General features: G+C 39.3%; 1 protein-coding gene across 4 annotated transcripts in view; it reads left to right on the top strand.

Annotated features, from left to right (window-relative positions):
• Positions 1-19565, top strand: part of B3GLCT (beta 3-glucosyltransferase) — a 116056-nt gene that overhangs the window by 78773 nt on the left and 17718 nt on the right. For 3 of the 4 annotated variants that reach the window (XR_009346877.1, XM_059143958.1, XM_059143957.1), the window contains exons 12-13: positions 4173-4272; positions 14379-14498. Coding sequence is in view for 3 of the 4 variants with exons in the window: in XM_059143958.1 (XP_058999941.1) it covers positions 4173-4272; positions 14379-14498 (220 nt within the window). In the remaining variant the exon portion in view is untranslated. The remainder of the gene's footprint in view (positions 1-4172; positions 4273-14378; positions 14499-19565) is intronic. The other variant, XM_059143956.1, reaches the window with a different exon arrangement.

The following is a 19565-nucleotide window of genomic DNA, read 5'->3' as shown; positions in this document are numbered from 1 at the left end:
TCTTCCTGTTTGAGTTTTGGTAGTTTATACATCTCTCAGAATGCATCCATTTCTTAATTTGCTGGCATATAGTTGCTCATAATATGTTTTAATAATTGTATTTCTTTGGTGTTTGGTTGTGATCTTTCCTCTTTCATTCATGATATTATTAATTGGGTCCTTTCTCTTTTCTTTTTGATAAGTCTGGCCAGGGATTTATCAATTTTATTAATTCTTTCAAAGAACCAGCTCATAGTTTTGTTGATATGTTCCAGTCTTCTTTAGGTTTCTGTTTCATGGATTTCTGCTCTAATCTTTTTCCATTTTCTTCTCCTGGTTGGCTTAGGCTTTATTTGTTTTCTTTCTCTAGCTCCTTTAGATGTAAGGTTAGGCTCTGTATTTGAAACTTTTGTTTTTTTGAGAAAGGCTTGTATTGCTATATAATCCCCTCTTAGGATCACCTTTGCTGCATCCCAAAGATTTTGAACAGTTGTGTTTTCATTTTCATTTGTTTCCATGAATTTTTTAAATTCTTCTTTGATTTCCTGGTTGACCCATTCATTCTTTAATAGGATGCTCTTTAACCTCTATGTGCTTGTTCTCCTTCTTAATTTCCTCTAGTGATTGAGTTCAAGTTTTAAAGCATTATGGTCTGAAAATAGGGAATAATTCCAATCGTTTGGTACTGGTTGAGATCTGATTTGTCACTCAGTATGTGATCGATTCTGAAGAATGTTCCATTTGCACTTGAGAAGAATGTATATTCAGTTGCTTTAGGATGGGATGCTCAGTATATACCTGTGAAGTTGATCTGGTCCAACGTGCCTTGTTTCCTTGTTGATCTTCTGCATTGATGATCTGTCCATTGCCATGCGTGGGGTGTTAAAGTCCCTTACTATTATTGTATTATCAATGTGTTTCTTTAATTTTGTTATTAATTGGTTTATATAATTGGCTGCTCCCAAGTTAGGGGCATAAATATTTACAATTGTTAGATCTTCTTGTTGGATAGACCCTTTATGATATAGTGAACTTCTTCATCTGTTAATAGTCTTTGGTTTAAAATCTCTTTTGTCTGCTAAAAGGATTGCCACCCCAGCTTTCTTTTGTTTTGTTTTTTTCTTTTAACGAACAAAATTATTTTATTCAAAGTAGTTAAATATCTCAATTTTTCTTTTATGATTTATATGGGTTTAAAAAATTTTTTTTTAATTTTTTTTAAACATATAATGTATTATTAGCCCCAGGGGTACAGGTCTGTGAATCGCCAGGTTTACACACTTCACAGCACTCACCATAGCACATACCCTCTCCAATGTCCATAACCCCACCACCCTCTCCCAATTCCCCTCCCCCTGGCAACCCTCAGTTTGTTTTGTGAGATTTAGAGTCTCTTACGGTTTGTCTTCCTCCAGATCCCAGCTTTCTTTTGATGTCCATTAGCATGATAAATGGATGTATTTTTATAACCGTTATTCTGAATTCTGGCTCTGATATCTCTCTTGTATCCATATTGATTAAGTGTCTGGCAGTTAGTACTGCCTCTTGTTCTCTTTTCTGTGGTGAATTTTTCCATCTTGTCATTTTGTCCAGAGAAGAACAGATGAACAAGGCAACAAAATACAAAGATATCAACCATGACCCCAGGAAGATATGTACTAAACAAATCAGAGGAGATCAGAAACCAAAAAGGAAAAAAGAATATAATCAAACAGGTGGACTGAACACAGTAATACACTAGGTCCTGGGAATATTTTGGTCTATTTGTTAGAAAATAAATCCTAAAATTGTAAAGAAAGAAAAACTTACATATATACAAAAATAAAATTGAATATGATGAAATGAGGCAAAAAATGAAGAATGTATATGTAAAAGGTAAAAATGAAAATTAAAAAAGACTTAAAAGGTTTGATAAAATAAGAAACTAGTTGAAAAGGAAAAAAAAATTGAACTGAAAGCCTGATGAATGAGAGAAAAACCTCAAATTCTATATTCTATTTTCCTCTGGTGCTGGAGTTTTGTCGACATAAAAGTGTCGACTTTTGTCGTTCACAAGTTTGTGCTGCGTAAACTTGGTATTGGCCTGAGGTTCCAGCAGGTCTTCTGGGGGAGGGGCCTGCTGCACTGATACTCTAGTGTCTTTGTCTTGGCGGAGTTGCCCCACCCCTTGCTAGGGGGCCAGACAGAGCGTAAGCTGCTTCAAATTGCTGTATGTGGCTTTTGTTCCCTAAAGGCTTTACACACTGTTTTAGAGGATGAGAACGGTTGTGCCCCAGTCTTCAGCCCCGGAGCTGACAATTCGCACCCCACATTCTTCAGTAAGCCCTCACAGAAAAGCAGTCAGTCACTCTCGTCTCCCTGTTTTCCCTCTGCTCTCTGTGTTCACCCAGCCTATAACTGAGCATTTTAATCTTAGGCACAGGACCCTGTGGAGTCTCCAAACTTTACAGACTCCTGCAGCGCACACATATGCCACTGCCCGGGAGCAAGGAGGGGACTCTCACCCCTGCTCAGACAGCAGTCTACTGACCGTGCTGTGGTTTACAGTTTATAGCAACACAGAACTGAGAGCCCACTCCTGAGATCCCTGATTGCAGCTGACTTCCCTACTCCAATGCTTGGGAACTCTGCCGCACTCAGGCACCCCTAGTCTTTTGGGGATCCTGAGAGCATGCTGTCCCCACCTGGTATTCTGTCTGCTTCACCACCTGAGCACCTTTTAAACACATGGAAACAGATTTCTGTAAGTCCTGATTTTGTGCCCCACTGCTATAGCACTTTCTGATATCTGGCTTATGGAGGCTCCGTAGCCCCCCAGGGTTTATCCTCTGATACATCGCCTCGGTTCACTTCTCTGCACCTCCTACCATGCAAAAAGTGATCGCTTTTCTATTTGTAGAATTGCAGCGATTCTTTTCTTAGATCTCCGGTTGAGTTCACAGGTGTTCAGAATGATTTGATAGCTATCTAGCTGAATTCCTGGGACCAGATGAAACTAGAGTCCCCCACTCCTCTGCCATATTCCCTTGGCTCTGGAAAAATAATTTTAGATTGAGGTTTTTTTGGTTAAGCTGGCTTTTTAGATTTCAATTTAAGTTGCTTTTTCATAATCATTTATTCATACATTCCTTGTTTGAGTTCTTAATTTGTTTAGTCTGACATTATTATTGCTATTTATACTCTACCTTGTTCCTATAGGAGTTTGAGATGGCTTTCAAATAATGGTTAAAAATACATAAAGAAATTAAGAAAATGAAAATAAAGGTCACATTGAGTGGTTTAATATTGTTAATATTAGCTTGTTCTCTATTGTGTCACCAAATATTTTGTTGAAATCAGGGGTATATTGTTATTTACTGATTTGAGTTCTCTCTCCAAGCATTTTATTCTTATCTTGGGACCCAGCATTTTCCCTTAAAGCACTGACCTTTATTTGTTGGCATCTGAAGAGCCATAACTCTTAGTCCATACTATGCTTTTAGAGAAGAACCTGCCACAGTATCTGGCATACTGGAAACTTAATAGCAAGTATTTAAAAAGTAAATCAATGGAAATGTAATATCCTACTTTTATACCATTGTTTCCCAAGTTTTAATGCTTAGGGTTCTAACCGTTCCTTTCGAATATACCTAAAGAAAGGTGCCAGACTCTGTAGTTTCTAGGAGGCTTACAACTTTGGAGCAAGGATACTATCTTAGCTCTGCCTCAGATTAGCTAAGTGACCTCCTGTCTCTGGGTCTCCCATTTCCCAGTGTGTGAAATAAATGGCTTAGACTTCATGATCTCTGAAGTTCCCACTGGTTCACTATGTCTATGAAAACAAGAAAAGGCTAATTTTAAAAATTTCTATTTGTGTATGTGTCAGGATCTAAGCTTTTAAAACTTTAAAACTAAATAATGTAAAATGAATTATATATGTATTTTATTTTTAAAATTTTTAAAAAGTTTTACTTAGAGAAAAGGAGAGTGTGGGAGGTGGGGAGGGGCAGAGGGAAAGAAAGAAACTCAGACTCCCTGCTGAGTGCAGAGCCCAGTGTGGGGCTCCATCTCTCATGATCCTGAGATCATGACCTGAGCTGAAACCAAGAGTTGGATGGTTAACCAGCTACACCACCCAGGCTCCCCCTAAAATGAATTATATGTGCATTTTAAAGAAAATATTACACTGTACATTTTCTTCTTGCCTTTCCTAGGTCATTGTGGAAAGACTTTTGCTATTTTGGAAAAATTTCTGAATCATAGCCATGACAAAATTGCATGGTTGGTCATTGTGGATGATGATACATTAATAAGGTAAGGAGTGTTTCTCATCCTAGGATGGCTTTAAATCCTACATATATTCATATGCAGAAGCTATGATGGGTACTATTCTTCTGGCCAAGATGGAGTAACAGGGATTAGATTTACCCTTATATCTAAAACAACTCCCCCAAAAGGACAAAATATAAGAAATGAGGGTTTTTAAGACACTGGACATTAGGCAACAAAGGACAGTGACCCCTGAGACATGTGAAACATAGGAGGTGAGTTCTATGGCAGCACCAGCTAATTGCCTTAAGGAAGTGTAAATAGCTGCTGAGCATTCCTCTGTGGGGTGGGGAGGTATTGGGAACCTAGGTAGAATCTGGCCAACTCTTGAGTTGAAGAGATGATGCTGAGACCCTAGGGTGACTGAGGCTATTAGTTTATAGGACATAGCACTGGAGAGGGAGGGATGCACTGAATAACACCAGAGATCTGTACTGAACCAGAGTTCAGTATAAATGTGTATGAGGAAACTACTGGAGGCTGGGGAGAGAACCAGCCAAAATGATGAGAGGGGATGGTGGCCAACACACAGGGCTCAGTAGAGTACCTGTTCCCACCAGCCAGACTGGGAATTCTGGATCCACAGGGTATTGGGTAAAGTATATAGAAATGTCTTGTTTTAATAGCAGGAAACAAACAGTTAAGGTTAGATTAAGTACTGCTCCATCCAGTCCTGCCCAAGAGACCTTAAAAGGCCCCCCCAAAATAGCAAACTATTTCCAAGTAACTATCTGGATCCAAGAACAAAGCTTTAGAAGATTTCTAGAAACACCAAAATATCCATAACCCAACAGAGATTCATAATGTTTAGCATTCAGTCAAAAGTTACCAGACATGCAAAGCAGCAGGAAAACACACACATAATGAGAAAAATCAGTTGATTGAAATTACCCAGAATGACAGTGTTAACTAGTTGTTATAACTACCAGTTCTGTTATAGCTTAATAACTCTTCCATTTATTAAAAAAGGAACATGAAAGGTATAATAAAACCAAGCTTCTGGAGATGAACACTATTTTCTGAGGTGAAAAATCCACTGGATGAGATTGACAGAAAACTAGATATTTCAGGAGAAAATACAAGTGAACTTGGGGACATGGCAATAGTAACTATCCAAAGGAAACACAAAGATAAGTAATTTAAAATCAGTGAACAGAACATATCTGAGTTGTGGGACAATCTCAGGTGGCTTTGTATATATGCAATTTGGAGTCCCCAAAAAGGGCACATGACAAATATTTTAAAAAATATTTTCCAAATTTGATGAAAACTATAAACCAGCTGATCCAGATACCGATTCTAGATCAGTGTACCCTAGACTAAACTGTGAGCATCCAAGCAGAGTACAATCTCTCCAAGAATGGGGTCTTTTTTCAGGACATCTTATATAGCATTTATTATATCTAACCACTTCACTTAAGTTATCAATCTTCAGTATAATCTACAATTAAAAGTTTTGCCACATTTTATTTGCCAGCAATAATGTCTAATTGCCCAGTGTGGTCTTAAATGTGTTTTTTATTTTGAGCTTGGCACTTTTACCTTGCAAGACTCTGACATCATTTTTGATTGCATGAACTTTGACTTCTCCTAAGACATAAGCCTGAATAGTTGCAAGATTTAGAGTCAGGTCAGAAATTCAAAAACTGAGGGGCACCTACAAGGTTCAGTTGGTTAAGCATCCAATTCTTGATCTCAGCTCAGGTCTTGATATCAGGGTCATGAGTTTAAGCACCACTTTGGGCTCCATGCAGTCATATAGCCTAGTTAAGAAAAAAAAAAATTCAAAACCTAAAAAAAGGAAAAAAAGTAAAGGTAGAATTTTAGACTCAAGAAAGAAAGAAGGCAAATTTATATCTGGAGTTATATACTAAAATATCCCAAAGTAAATAAATTCAAATGAAAATTTAATAAGGGACATGGATGAAAATTAGGAAAGTAATACAGAAAATGGGGTCAAGTACTTAAAAAGGTTAGAAAAAAGTGGTTCAAATTGAAGAGGCAATGAAGTCCAATACATGTATAATTGGAATTCCTGACTGAAGAAAAAATAAAAAGAACAGAAATAATATTTAAATACCAGAAATAAAAGAGGACATTAAAGTGTATATTGAAAAGGCCTACCTAGTAGGTGCCTAGGAAAATTGACTTCAGCTTCTGATCTTCAGCTTCTTCACATCACTGGGTAAAACTACTAGGCTTCGATAACTTCCTCTGAGTCTTGAGGCAAAATTACAAAATAACCTGTAGAGCAAGAAAGTAGGATCATCATCAGACTTCTCAGAATGACTTAAGTATGGAACAAATGGTAGAGGAACATGTTAAACTAAAAAAATTGTGAGTCACAAATTTTATGTGCAGTATGCACATGCATCCTTCCTGGGGAATATATTAGAGAACTTCATGCAAATGAGAGAGGAAATTTGGGCAAGAGGACTGATGGTGGACATTTCATATATTTAACTGTAAAACAGGGTTGGGGATGTGGGTAGGGGAATAGTATATAAATGTAATATGTTTGACAAAGCAGAATCTTGAAACTTTTAAAAAATGGAAAGAAAAGGGAAAGTAGAATAAGATCATGGCTTACTGTACAGCTAGGAGATGAGATTCAAAGGGTATCATATAAAACTGACAGATCTAATAACAAAATGTTAAATAAAACATAATAAGGCATAAAATGTTAAATATAAGATCATGGGAAAAACTTTTCCAACACAAATTTTTTTCTTAAAAGAAATAGTAAATAGTATATGTATAATTAAAACCCAAAATAATTTCATGTTGAAACCAAATATTACCAGTTTTTCACTAAATTTGAATGGATTTAACTTACCAAAGAACTTTTCAAATTGGCTCATAAAGCAAACCCCAACACTGTACTTTTATATAAGAGACCTACATAAACATAGTTCTTCAAAAAGCCTAAAAATAAAGGGATGGATAAAGACCTAGCAAATCAATGAGAATAAAAAGTTCAATTCCCAGTTCTAAAAGCTGGGAAAAAGAAATCATAAAGCCAACCCCCAAAAAACACAAGGAAGGAGATAATAAAGATACATGCAGAAATGATGAGATAGAGAAAAAGTTCAAATTAATCAGAATTTTGTTTCCTTGAAAAATTGGTACTGAATGCTTTTCTCATTTAATGGTATCTCCTGGAAATCAAAACTCACAATGTATTTAGTATGCTAGTCTCTGTGTAAGAATGAAAAGGAAATAAAGCATACCTATATCTCCTTATCTTTACAAAATCAAGTGAGGGAGAGTTGAACCAATAAACCATGAAGTTGGTTTCTTTCTTTCTTTTTTTTTTTTTTTTTAAAGATTTTATTTATTTATTTGATAGAGATCACAAGTAGGCAGAGAGGCAGGCAGAGACAGAGAGAGGAGGAAGCAGGCTCCCTGCTGAGCAGAGAGCCCGACGTGGGGCTCTATCCCAGGACCCTGGGATCATGACCTGAGCCGAAGGCAGAGGCTTTAACCCACTAAGCCACCCAGGTGCCCCTGAAGTTGGTTTCTATAAGGGTTGGGTGGGAGAAGAGGATAGACGGAGTAAGAGAGGGTGTGATACTTCTGAATTTATCTTTTAATTCAGTTGAGTTGTGGAAGCATGCTCATATTTTACATATTTGAAAAATCAATAATGACAGGAGAAAAGTTAATAAAGATAAGGAAAAAAAGATGAACTCAACTGTGTTTCAATTGAAAACATCACAGTGAAGGAAAAATGGTTTCCTGTTGGTCACATCTTAGACAAGCATCATGTAATTAAGGACAACAATGAATTATGACCATTAAAATTAGGGATAAAGGAGTTCATGCTTATAAGAAGTAGAAAATAGGTATGTTCATCAGGAATAGTGACCTGTAGTTCTCCTTTTATGTAGTGTCTTTCTTTGGTTTTGGTATCAGGGGAATGCTGACCTCCTAGAATGAAGTTGGAAGAAAAGCTTTTTTTCCTCTTCTGTTTCTATGAAATAGTTTGAAAGAAGAGGTATTAACTCTTCTTTAAATATTTGATAGAATTCACCTGTGAAGTCATCTGGTTCTAGACTTTTGTTTGTTGGGATTCGGTTTCCTTGCTGGTAATCAGTTGCTCAGATTTTCTGTTTCTTCCTGATTCAATTCTGGGAGGCTATAGGTTTCTAGGAGTTTATCTATTTCTTCTAGGTTACCTGAACTAATATAACATTGTACATTAATTAAACTGGAATTAAAAAAATAGCAATGGTCGGGGCGCCTGGGTGGCTCAGTGGGTTAAGCTGCTGCCTTCGGCTCAGGTCATGATCCCAGGGTCCTGGGATCGAGCCCCGCATCGGGCTCTCTGCTCAGCAGGGAGCCTGCTTCCTCCCCTCTCTCTGCCTCCCTCTCTGCCTGCTTGTCATCTCTCTCTGTCAAATAAATAAATAAATAATCTTTTAAAAAAAATAGCAATGGAAAAATAGTAAAACTGTCCAGTGGAAATACCAGACAACTTGACTAGGTGAACAGAATAGGTATCACTGTGAAGATCAGAAGGACATCGTTTGTCAGATACAGCATCATATATCCAATACTGTGACTGGGAATGCATATGCTGGGCTTTGTCATGAGGAAGCACCAGACTAACCCAACAGGAGGATCATTCCATTAAAAATAGGGGAGATGCTTTTATTATTAAAAATACCAGTGTAACAAAAGACAAAGAGAAGCTGAATAATTTTCAGATTAAGAGAGAATAAGGTGATATGATAAATAAATGCAATAAGAGATCCTGAGCTGCATCCTATACTGAAGGGGAGATGTGCTAGAACAGACATTGGGTCAATTGATAAAATTGGAATAAGGGTGGTAAATTAGATAGAAGCATTTGTTTTCAGTTTTGGAATCCTAATTAAGGCTGTTAGAAACTTTTGTGTATATATCTTTGTATATGTATTCGTCTTGGCTAAATACCTATGAGTAGAATGGCTGAAACATGTAGGTGTATATTTGAGTTTTTAAGAAAATTACTATATTAATTTTTTGAAATTCTTTACTTTTCCTGTTCTTAGGAGATACACATTGATGTATTTAGGAGAAATAGGCATAACATATGAGGCTTACTGTAGTAATTGAAACCATATGGTATTGGCAATAAAGACAGATGCATAGATCAGTGGAACAGGGTAGAGACCCCAGAAATAAGCCCACATTATTACCGTCAGTCTATGAAAAAGGAGGAGAGAATATACAGTGGGCAAAAGTCACTGTTTTCAATAAATGGTGCTGGGAAAACTAGACAGCAACATGTAAAACAAGGAAAGTGGACTGTTTTCTAACACCATGCACACAAATTCAAAATGTATTAAAGACCCAAATATGAAACCTGAAACCATAAAAATCTGAGCAGAGAGCTTGAGCAATAATTTCTCTGACGTCGGCCATAGCGATATTTTTCTAGGTATGTCTCCTAAGACGAAAGCAAAAGCAGAAATTACCTATTGGGACTGCATCAAAATGAAAGGAAACATGCACAGCCAAGGAAACCATCAACGAAGCAAAAAGACAACCCACTGAATGGGAGAAGATATTTGCAAATGATCTGTCCAATAAGGGGTTAATATCCAAAATATGTAATGAAGTCCTACTACACCAAAAAAACAATCCGATTAAAAAATGGAGCACCAGATTAAAAAAAAAAATAGAGCACCTGGATAGACATTTCTCCAAAGAAGACAAACAGATGGCCAACGGACACATAAAAAATGCTCCCTATTAGTAATTTTGGGTGAAGTACAAAAATCAAAACCACAGGAGGTATCACCTCATACCTGTCCGAATGGCAAAAGTCAAATTCAAGAAACAACAAGTGTTGGCAAGGATATAGAGAAAAAGGAACCCTTTTGCGCTGCTAGTGCTAACACAAACTGGTGCAACCACTGAGGAAAATAGTATGAAGGTGCCTCAAAAAGTCAAAAATGATCCAATAATCCAATATCTATATGATCCAATAATTCCATTATTGGGTGATTACACAGGGAAAAGGAAAGCACCAATTTGAAAAGATCTATGCACCCCTATGTTTACTGCAGCATTGTCTGCAGTAGCCAAGACATGGAAGGAGCCCAAGTGTGCATTGATAGATAAATGGATAAATATCTATCACATCTTTATACACACACACACACACACACGGTGGAATATTACTTGGCTATAAAAGAAAGAGCTTGACATTTGTGACAACATGGATGGACCTGGAAGGTATTAAATGAAATAAGGTATTTGTCTTTCTTAGTCTGACTTACGATTCCACTAATAAACAGAATGTAAAATAAATAAAAGAATCAGACCTATAAATACAGAGAACTAATGATTGCCAAACAGAAGGGGAATGGGAAGTTGGGTAAGATACGTGAAGGGTAGAGGAGATACAGACCTCCAGTTATGGAGCGAGTGAGCCATGGGAGTAAAAAACAGAAGGCATACCATCCATGATACTGTAATAGCAATGTAATGGGACAGATAGTAGCAATACTTGTGGTGAGCGTAACATTACATATAAACTTGTCAAATCACTATGTTGTACAGCTGAAACATAGGTAACATGTGTCCATTATACATACACAAATCAGTATTATGCTATTACAAAATCTATATGCAACACTAAGCTGTGTTATTATGATTTTGATAGCATGTAGTCAGTCTTACCTGTTGCCATACTGTTTTGTTTTTTTTTTTTTCTGTGCCTTAAAATTGCCCTAAATGGTAGCATATTGTTAAATAAAAGTTCCTTTCCCAGATGAATGGTCAATCTGCTTGGATAGAACTGGAGATTCTTCTGCTTTATCCACATTTCTAGTTTTTAGCAAAATGAAACATATGATGGTTGCCAGACTCAGTTTGATTCTTCAGCTTTAAAATGATACTGGGTAGGGAGATGGTTGATGTTAAAAGGAAAAGAAAACCAGATGAGATGTTAAATCCCAGTTATTTTAACCTCAGAAATTAGAAGTTGAGGGTTGAATTGACATTTTTACAATATGCAGGAGGAAGATAAATACTTTTCTTCTCAGGTCAAGGAGTAGATTTAAATTGGCCCCAGAGGTCTTCGAGGTTTTTTTGTTTGTTTGTTTTTGTTTTTCTTAAACACACACAGACTTTTACCAGCTGAAGGCCACAGTTGCCTTAGAGATCTTTGAGTATATTCTCCATAACCGAATGGTGTCTTACTGGGTATCTGCACACCTCCTCACCTTCCCCCGCAGAGTTATCAGCTGATGTGAAGACGATTCCAAAGTAGGTGCCTAGAATGTTCACCTTGTGAGCCCCAAACAGGACAGTTTCAAAGATAACATTTTCTGGCCACTAAGAAACTGTCAACTTTGTCAGAGGCCTTGACTTCCGGGCAGGTAGAAACATCATTAACAAACCTGTAAACTCTTTGCACCATATTTTTACGTGATTTTTTCATCCATTAAATTTACTCATTTTCAGCTTTAGGCTTATTAGCTGGGCTATTTGTGTAAGATGCAGCAGTGCGGATTGGAAAGGGGGTCCTTCTCTTCACCTTGCGCATCTCCACTTTGACTTCTTAATATCCTACCTATCCCCCAAAGGAGGAAAAATGAAATTCTAGAGCACCAGTCTTCTCGGTGTTAATACTTCTCTATAAGAATTTGTGATTAATAAGTTAGAGAAATACTGGATATATCCACGTCTTGGACATGCATGATGCTCACCAGGCTTGAGAAACATTGAAATTTATTTAGCCAATTAAAAAAAATTAATCCAAATTTGACCACGGAACAACTCTTTTCAGGAAACGCTGATTAATGTCATGAGAGAACTGGGGATTTGGTGGAGTTGGACCTGGTCAGCTCTAGTTTAGAACACAGTGGAAGGACTTTATAAGGTATCTGTAAGTGGTGTAACTTCTTCAGACAAGGAAAAGCTAGCCCTTCTCAACATCAACCTTGGTCTCACCTTCCAGTCACAACCTTGGTAATATAACCATTGTTTCCAATGTCCTGTTAAAAGAACATTTTCTTCCAGTGGTGTCCTGCTACAAGACCACATTCTTATTGAACTTACACAAATAACTATAATTGATTTCCCATTTTGTTGTTGCCACAAGCCCCAGCCAAACCCTTCTGGGTGTGAAGTTACATTCAATTCACAACTCACATTTGGCATTAATATCCCTAAAGCCTGTACTCATCTTACTACTCTTTTTGCCTTTATTTCTCCCCCAAATTTTGAAGTGTTTCCATAGACAAGTGTGCATGCAGCCAGTGACTATTAGAGCTTGCTGTGTCTGTTGGTTGGTACAAGACCAATAAATGGTTAACTCCACCTGGGGCCTCTGGTTGCCCCCTATTGCACGCATGAGAGGGCAACACTGGCCTACCTCCTAGTCTCTGAGGGTAGTCTCTGGTCTACCTCTCTAGTCTCAGGGGTGGTATCCACCCCTGAAATTCTGCCATTAGCAGAGGGTCACTTGGCAACACCCCTGGCTTTTAGAGCCTTCCTTCAAGGAAGTAAACTGCTTTCTCTTAGGCAGTGCCTTCTAGAGGCTTAGCAAGACTGAAATGGGTTGTTTGTGTTTTCTCTCGGGGTCCCAGATAATACTAGATCTTGCTACTGTTGTTTACGAGCTCTTGATAGACCCCCTTCCCACCACTTTATCATTGGGAGGATCCTTTATTTTTCCCTGTTTTTCAGTTGATCTCCCTTTCGGTTTCATGTAAGTCTGCCATTATATAGGGGCTATTATAGCAGTAGGACGTTTAACCCCAGGGACAAGAAGGGATACTGAAGTCCCATACCTGGTCTGGGGGACTGACCATGAGATATGGAAATTCATACAAGAGGAAAGTAATTTTTCATTTGGGCCACCAAAATGCTGGGTGGAAATGGCATGTTTCATCCTCGGTTCTTCCATAGAGGTCAGGTGCAGCAGAGGGAACGGCCTCCTTGTTAAGCCAGGTTTTCTTAATACTAGCATTTACCCAATCAGATTAGTTAAGTGCCTGCAGCTCTCACTATGCCTGCAGTGTATAATCTTTGTCACAAGGCAGGCTGAGCAGCGGCTTAGGCCATTTCTGATGTCTCAAATCCATTTACCACTGTACGATGTTCTCCAGTATCCTACAGTCCGAACACCCACTGTTTCAGATAGGTGTTTTTAGGGCCTCCCTGTCCTCACAGGGACGTGGGATGACATCTGAATGGTCTGAAACGCGCAGAAGTCCAGGCCAAGTCTGCCCACAGGGTGGTAGCTAAACCTCTTGGGGTTTCCTTCACAGACAGTGGGCTTCCCCCGGCACAGCCCCTTCACCCATGGCTTGTTTGATTTTCAGTATCCTTCCCACAAGGAAGGTGGAGGAGGGTCAGTCATGTATCCCCCAGACTGAGAAGGCACTTTAATACTGAAAATGGAAGAGGCCACTCCATCCTGTTCACACGGTTTTACTCAGGACAGCTTACCGTGGGTTGGTTGGCTGGTCAGTGGGTGGGTGAGTGGTTGGGTCGTTCGGTCGGGACAGCAATATGCAGCAATTCTCTGCTAATATCCAGACCATAATCCCCAGCTTTTTTTTTGGCGAGAGAGGCGTGGTCCCATCACGGGGTAGTTATCTAAAGTGGTGCCACCTGCGCCCTACAGGTGAGACCAAGATGGAGGCCGAAGATGGAGTCAGCGTTGTCAGCACTCCACACCATGTACACCTGAAAAGATGTTACAGTTGGTTCACACTTACTGAGAAGCAGGACTGGTAGAAGAGAGCTACCATCGGCAACCTTTACTTCATTAACTTGCTGCCCCCTCACTCAAACTAGGCAGCCATGTTCTGGCAGTGGCTTATTAAAACTGGGGATCCCCTTGTTTTTTAGTTTCTCTCCTGTTGCCAGGCATAAACAGAGTCCATCGGTTTTTTTTCTCTTTTTGAAAAAAATGTGTTTTTCTGTAAATCACTGAATTTCATCTCTAAATGATTTCATAGTATTATTATAATTATACATATATACATATAATTCTATAGTGTGACCCGTGGGATGTAAGAATCATAAACTCTTTACCATGAGCACACTTTGGAGTTAAGTCATTATTGTTCCCTTTGGAATTTCAGCATCTCCAGGCTCCGACACTTGCTTAGCTGTTACGACTCAAGCGAACCGGTGTTTCTGGGAGAGCGGTATGGTTATGGCCTGGGCACTGGCGGCTACAGCTACATCACGGGAGGAGGAGGGTAACTATGAGCATAGCTTTCTGCACGTACTTTCAGCATGAACTTCTCTTTCCACCATACAGGGGTTGGTCTGTGGCGGTGGTCCTGATACCAGCATGCTCTGTATATGTTTCTGTTATAGGACAGTGAATATTAAATTTGTGAACTATGAAAAGAACCCATGCTAAAGACCATTTTTCCATGAAGAAATATAAATGGTTGTCAAGGTTCTTGGTAGAGACCAAGGTACTTGGTTCCTATAGGAATGATTATTTCTAGGTAGCCAATTAGTTTTGATTGTTTAAATGAAAAAAGAAATTTGGATATAGATTTTATGGTCAGAAAAATAAGTCATTAGACTTTTAAATTACCTGGTGCTAATAAATCACATTTCAGAAAAGAGTTTGACCTTAAGCAATTAAGTGCTATTTGTGTAGGATTGATAGGTTTTAAATAACAGTGAAAAGTCAATATTTTTAAATGAGCATTTGCCTAATCTCTTGTGGGGAAGATTTTGATTTGATTTATATGGGTAAATCAATTGAGCAATTAGTCTTTCTATTATTTCTGGAGTCTTTGCTATTGGGGTATGTAGGGAGGATCTCAGTATCAACTATAGTGATTTAAAGTCATTCAACAGGTATTTGCTGAATATCCACCATGTGCTGAGCCACATTCTTGGCACTGGTTTCTAAACCTCTGAAGGGTCAGGACTTTATATTCTTACTTTGCAATCCCTTAGATCAGAATGGTTCCTACTGCGGGACCTCCAGAATCACATTCCAGGGGTTCTGGTGTGGTCTAGCTGATTCAGTTGTTAATAGAACATGGCTATGACTCTGGAAAACAATATGAAGTTTCCTCAAAAAGTTGGAAATAGAGCTACCCTACGACACAGCAATCACACTACTGGGTATTTACCCTAAAGATACAAATGTAGTGATCCGAAGGGGCACATCACCTGAATGTTTATAGCAGCAATGTCCACAATAGCCAAACTATGGACAGAGCCCAGCTGTCCATCAACAGATGAATGGATAAAGAAGAAGATATATGCAATGGAATACTATGTAGCCATCAAAAATACTATGCAGACATCAAAAAATGGCAAAAGAAATCTTGTCATTTGCAACAACATTGGTGGAACTAGACGATACCATGCTAGTGAAATAAGTCAATCAGAGAAAGACAGTTACCATATGATCTCACTGATGTGAGGAATTTGAGAAAAAGACAGAGGATCATAGGGGAAGGGAGGGAAAAAATGAAACAAGATGAAACCAGAGAGGGAGACAAACCGTAAGAGACTCTTAATCTTGGGAAACAAACTGAGTTGCTGGAGAGGAGGAGGGGTGGGAGGAATGGGGTGGCTTGGTGATGGATGTTGGGGAAAATATGTGCTATGGTGAAAAAATAATAATAAAAAAATAGAACATGGCTATGGACGTGGCTCTTTCATAGAGATACCCAAGCCTGGACAGGTGTACTGATCTTTGTTGAGCAGTGACGTGCCTCTACCTGAGGTCATTAGCATCAGGAGATGAGGGTGCAAGTAGGCCTTCAAAAAGACACTAAAGGGAAGGCCAAGGAGTATTGATCTCTTCTTAAAAAAAAAAAAAAAAAAGCTCAAGCTATGTGCAACCTTATGGTAATGCATTTAGTTTTTAGTGGATGAGGTACTGGGGCTGGTTAAGGATCAGGGCATGGTATCTGTTGAGTAAGAACTTCCTACCTTTGAAAGGGTCCTGTTATTTGAATATAGCTACATAGGTGTTAATATACTTTTAACACAAAAGTGACTTCTTGTCAAGAAAACTATCTTCTTATCTTCCTTGCTTGTTGGATTTCACTGTTGTTTCTGAGACAGACTGGCCCTTGAAGCCTGAAATGGCACTTGACCTCACCCAACCAGCATTGCCTTTCATCACTCCAGGTGGTTGCTCATTCACTCCATGAGCCTAGTGGGTGTGGGCATGGTGGGGCAGCGGTGGGGGGGGGGGGATGCAAACAAAAGCCACAGTTCCTTTCTTATGGGAGCTCACAGGCTAGTGCCAGGTCGGCAGATGCATTGCATGAGTGTCACTGCTCCCATTCCCAGGCCCATGGTGGTCACTGTAAGCACTGAGATAGCACCTTTAACCTCTTATATGTTCAACTTCTACCTTGCTCCTATGGACTTCCCACCACCTTTTTTTTGGTAAATCAATTGAGCAATTAGTCTTTCTATTATTTCTGGAGTTTTCCCATCTTAATACTCCTTCCTGCTACCCTCCCTCATCTCCTCTTCCATTCATCTTCAGAATCCATGATTCATGATCTCCTTTCCCAGCCCCCACTTCCATCTGACCCCCATGCTCGGCCTTCAACCTAGACCATCTTGCTGAGGAGGTCTGTGGCTGTGTCTATATAGCCATGTCCAGTGGCTAATTCCAACCTTTCTCTTGTTTAACCTCTTGGTTCCTTTGACAAAGGTGACTAGTCACTCCTTAAAGTGCTCCTTTCTCTTGCTTTCCAGAACAGTGTCCTATCCTTGTGTGTTCCTGCCTTTCTGATCATTCCTTCTTGGGTCCCTTTTCCTCTCCTTTAAATGACTATGTTTTCCCGGCATCTTTTCTGGTATTCTGTTCTCACTCTGCATTCTCCTCGGTGATCTTATCCACCCCTATGACGGTGCTGAAGGCACCCAAACCTCTATCCCCTGCTACACCTCCCTCCTGACTCAGATTCCTACCTCTACCTGCCAGAGGCCCTGTCCACTGGCATGATTCACAGGACCTGAGACCCAGCGCTGCCATCCCGACCTCATCCTCTGACTCTAGCCCCTGCTTTAGTGTTTTTCCAGTAGTCTTGCCTCAGGTAACACATGGAATCTCGAGTTCTATCCCAGAGACTTGTGAGTCTGTTTTACCCTTTCTTCCTCATTCCCCAGGACCTCAGTCAACCCAGTCGGTTTTGTCTCCTAAGTACCACTTATGTCTCCACCTCCCCAGGACTAGTTGAGGTCACCCCACCTCTTACATGTGTGCTCCTGCCACAGCTCATCTTCTCTGCTCCTTGCAGTCGACCATACTGCAGCCAGAGAGGTCTTTCTGCACTCACGTCTGATCCTGTGGCCCTCCTGCTCAGAGACCTTCCCTCACTTCCATTGCTTTTGTTCTTCCCCAAGACTATGAACTCTTTCCTACTGTTGGCATCTAAGATAGCCTTCTGGATTCCTATAGAAATCATTCTGGCTTGGGATTAGGCCTCATTTTAATCACTGCTAGTTTGCCGGGTCCATGGCCTTGGGGCTAATGCCTCTATCTGGTCTTTTCTCCTCCTTCCTGCCCTCTGACCCAGCTTGTCCCTGAAAACTGCCATAGCTTGCTACCCACCTGGGAAGGATTCCTCTCTCTAGAAATCAGTTCATCTGGGTTTCATATCATTGATTTCTTCAACAATTTCATTGGTTAATGTGATTTAAAGTTTTTTTTTTTTGTTTTTTTTTTTTTTTTGCCTTGCCATGGGAAGTAAAAATCTTTTGCATTCCTTTATAACCTCCTGTTACCTTTAGAATAAAGTCCAAATTCCTCATCAGGACTTACCAGGCCTTATACTGTTGGTGGGAATGCAAGCTGCTGCAGCCACTCTGGAAAACAGTATGGAGGTTCCTCAAAAAGTTGAAAATAGAGCTACCCTATAGCCCAGCAATCACACTACTGGGTATTTACCCCAAAGATACAAAAGTAGTGATCTAAAGGGGCATGTGCACCCAAATGTTTACAGCAGCTGTGTCCACAATAGCCAAACTATGGAAAGAACCTAGATGTCCATCAACAGATGAATGGATAAAGAAGATGTGGTATGTGTGTGTATATATATATATATATATATATATGTATGTATGTATATACATATATATATACACATACATACATACATACATACATACAATGGAATACTATGCAGCCATCAAAAATGAAATCTTGCCATTTGCAACAACATGGATGGAACTAGAAGGTATCATGCTGAGTGAAATAAGTCAGTCAGAAAAAGACAATTATTGTATGATTTCTCTGATTTGAGGAATTTGAGAGGCAGGTCAGAGGGTTGTGGGGGAAGGGAGGGAAAAAATGAAACAAGATGGGATGTGTGAGGGAGACAAACTATAAGACAATCTCAGGAAACAAACTGAGGGTTTCTGGGGAGTGGGGGGAGAGGGATAGGGTGTCTGGGTGATGGACATTGGGGAGGGTATATGCTATGGTAGTGCTGTGAAGTGTGTAAGCCTGATGATTCATAGGCCTGGGGCCTGGGGCAAATAATACATTATATGTTTTAAAAAAAAAAAAAAGACTTACCGGGCCTCTGATGACCTTGGCAGATGCTCTTTTATTTTTCGAGCCTCGTTCACCTGCACCCTCATCCTATTTCAGTTCCTCGGAGGCACTTCTTCTGTCCTCTTCCCTAAGATCGGCATCTGCCGGTCTCTGTATAGCACTGTGTCCCCTCCCCGATTTTCTTTGTCACCCAGTTCATCCTTCTCATTTTTTTGGACACGATATAGCTATTATTTATTCCTGAAGGCTTTTGGCCTAGTCTGGCCTTTCAAGTCTGGGTTTGATGCCTTTCAAATGTACTTTCGTAGCATATTATGCAAACCATTATCATTTAATTGCCTATTTACCTTTCTGTTTTCTACCTAAATTATGAATTATTTGAAGGCGACATCTGTGTCTCATTTCCCATTATATCCTCACTTGCTAGCATAGGGACTCTTTTTTTTTTTTTTTTTTAACCAGGTACAATGAGTAAATGAATAAACAAATGCATGAACACTGAGCATTGGTCTTTGTATAACAAATGACTGGTGTAATATTCTGTTTTTAATAGCACTTTTACAAATATGCAGAAACATTTATCACAAGATTGTCTCATATCAACCTTTGAAGAAAGCTGCAGACATCATGTTAAATGATTTCTCAGTAGACTTTTCTGATGATCTAGCTTAAGAACCAGCATGACTTTTTTTGTAAACAGCAAGTCAGGATCAATTAATGGCTTATAAAACCAATGAATGGATCATGACCATCATTTAAAAATAATGAA

The sequence above is a fragment of the Mustela lutreola genome, chromosome 13 (assembly GCF_030435805.1).
Source record: "Mustela lutreola isolate mMusLut2 chromosome 13, mMusLut2.pri, whole genome shotgun sequence".
NCBI lineage: Eukaryota > Metazoa > Chordata > Mammalia > Carnivora > Mustelidae > Mustela > Mustela lutreola.
Note: the sequence above shows the minus strand (reverse complement) of the source record. Positions and strands in the feature narration are given on the sequence as shown.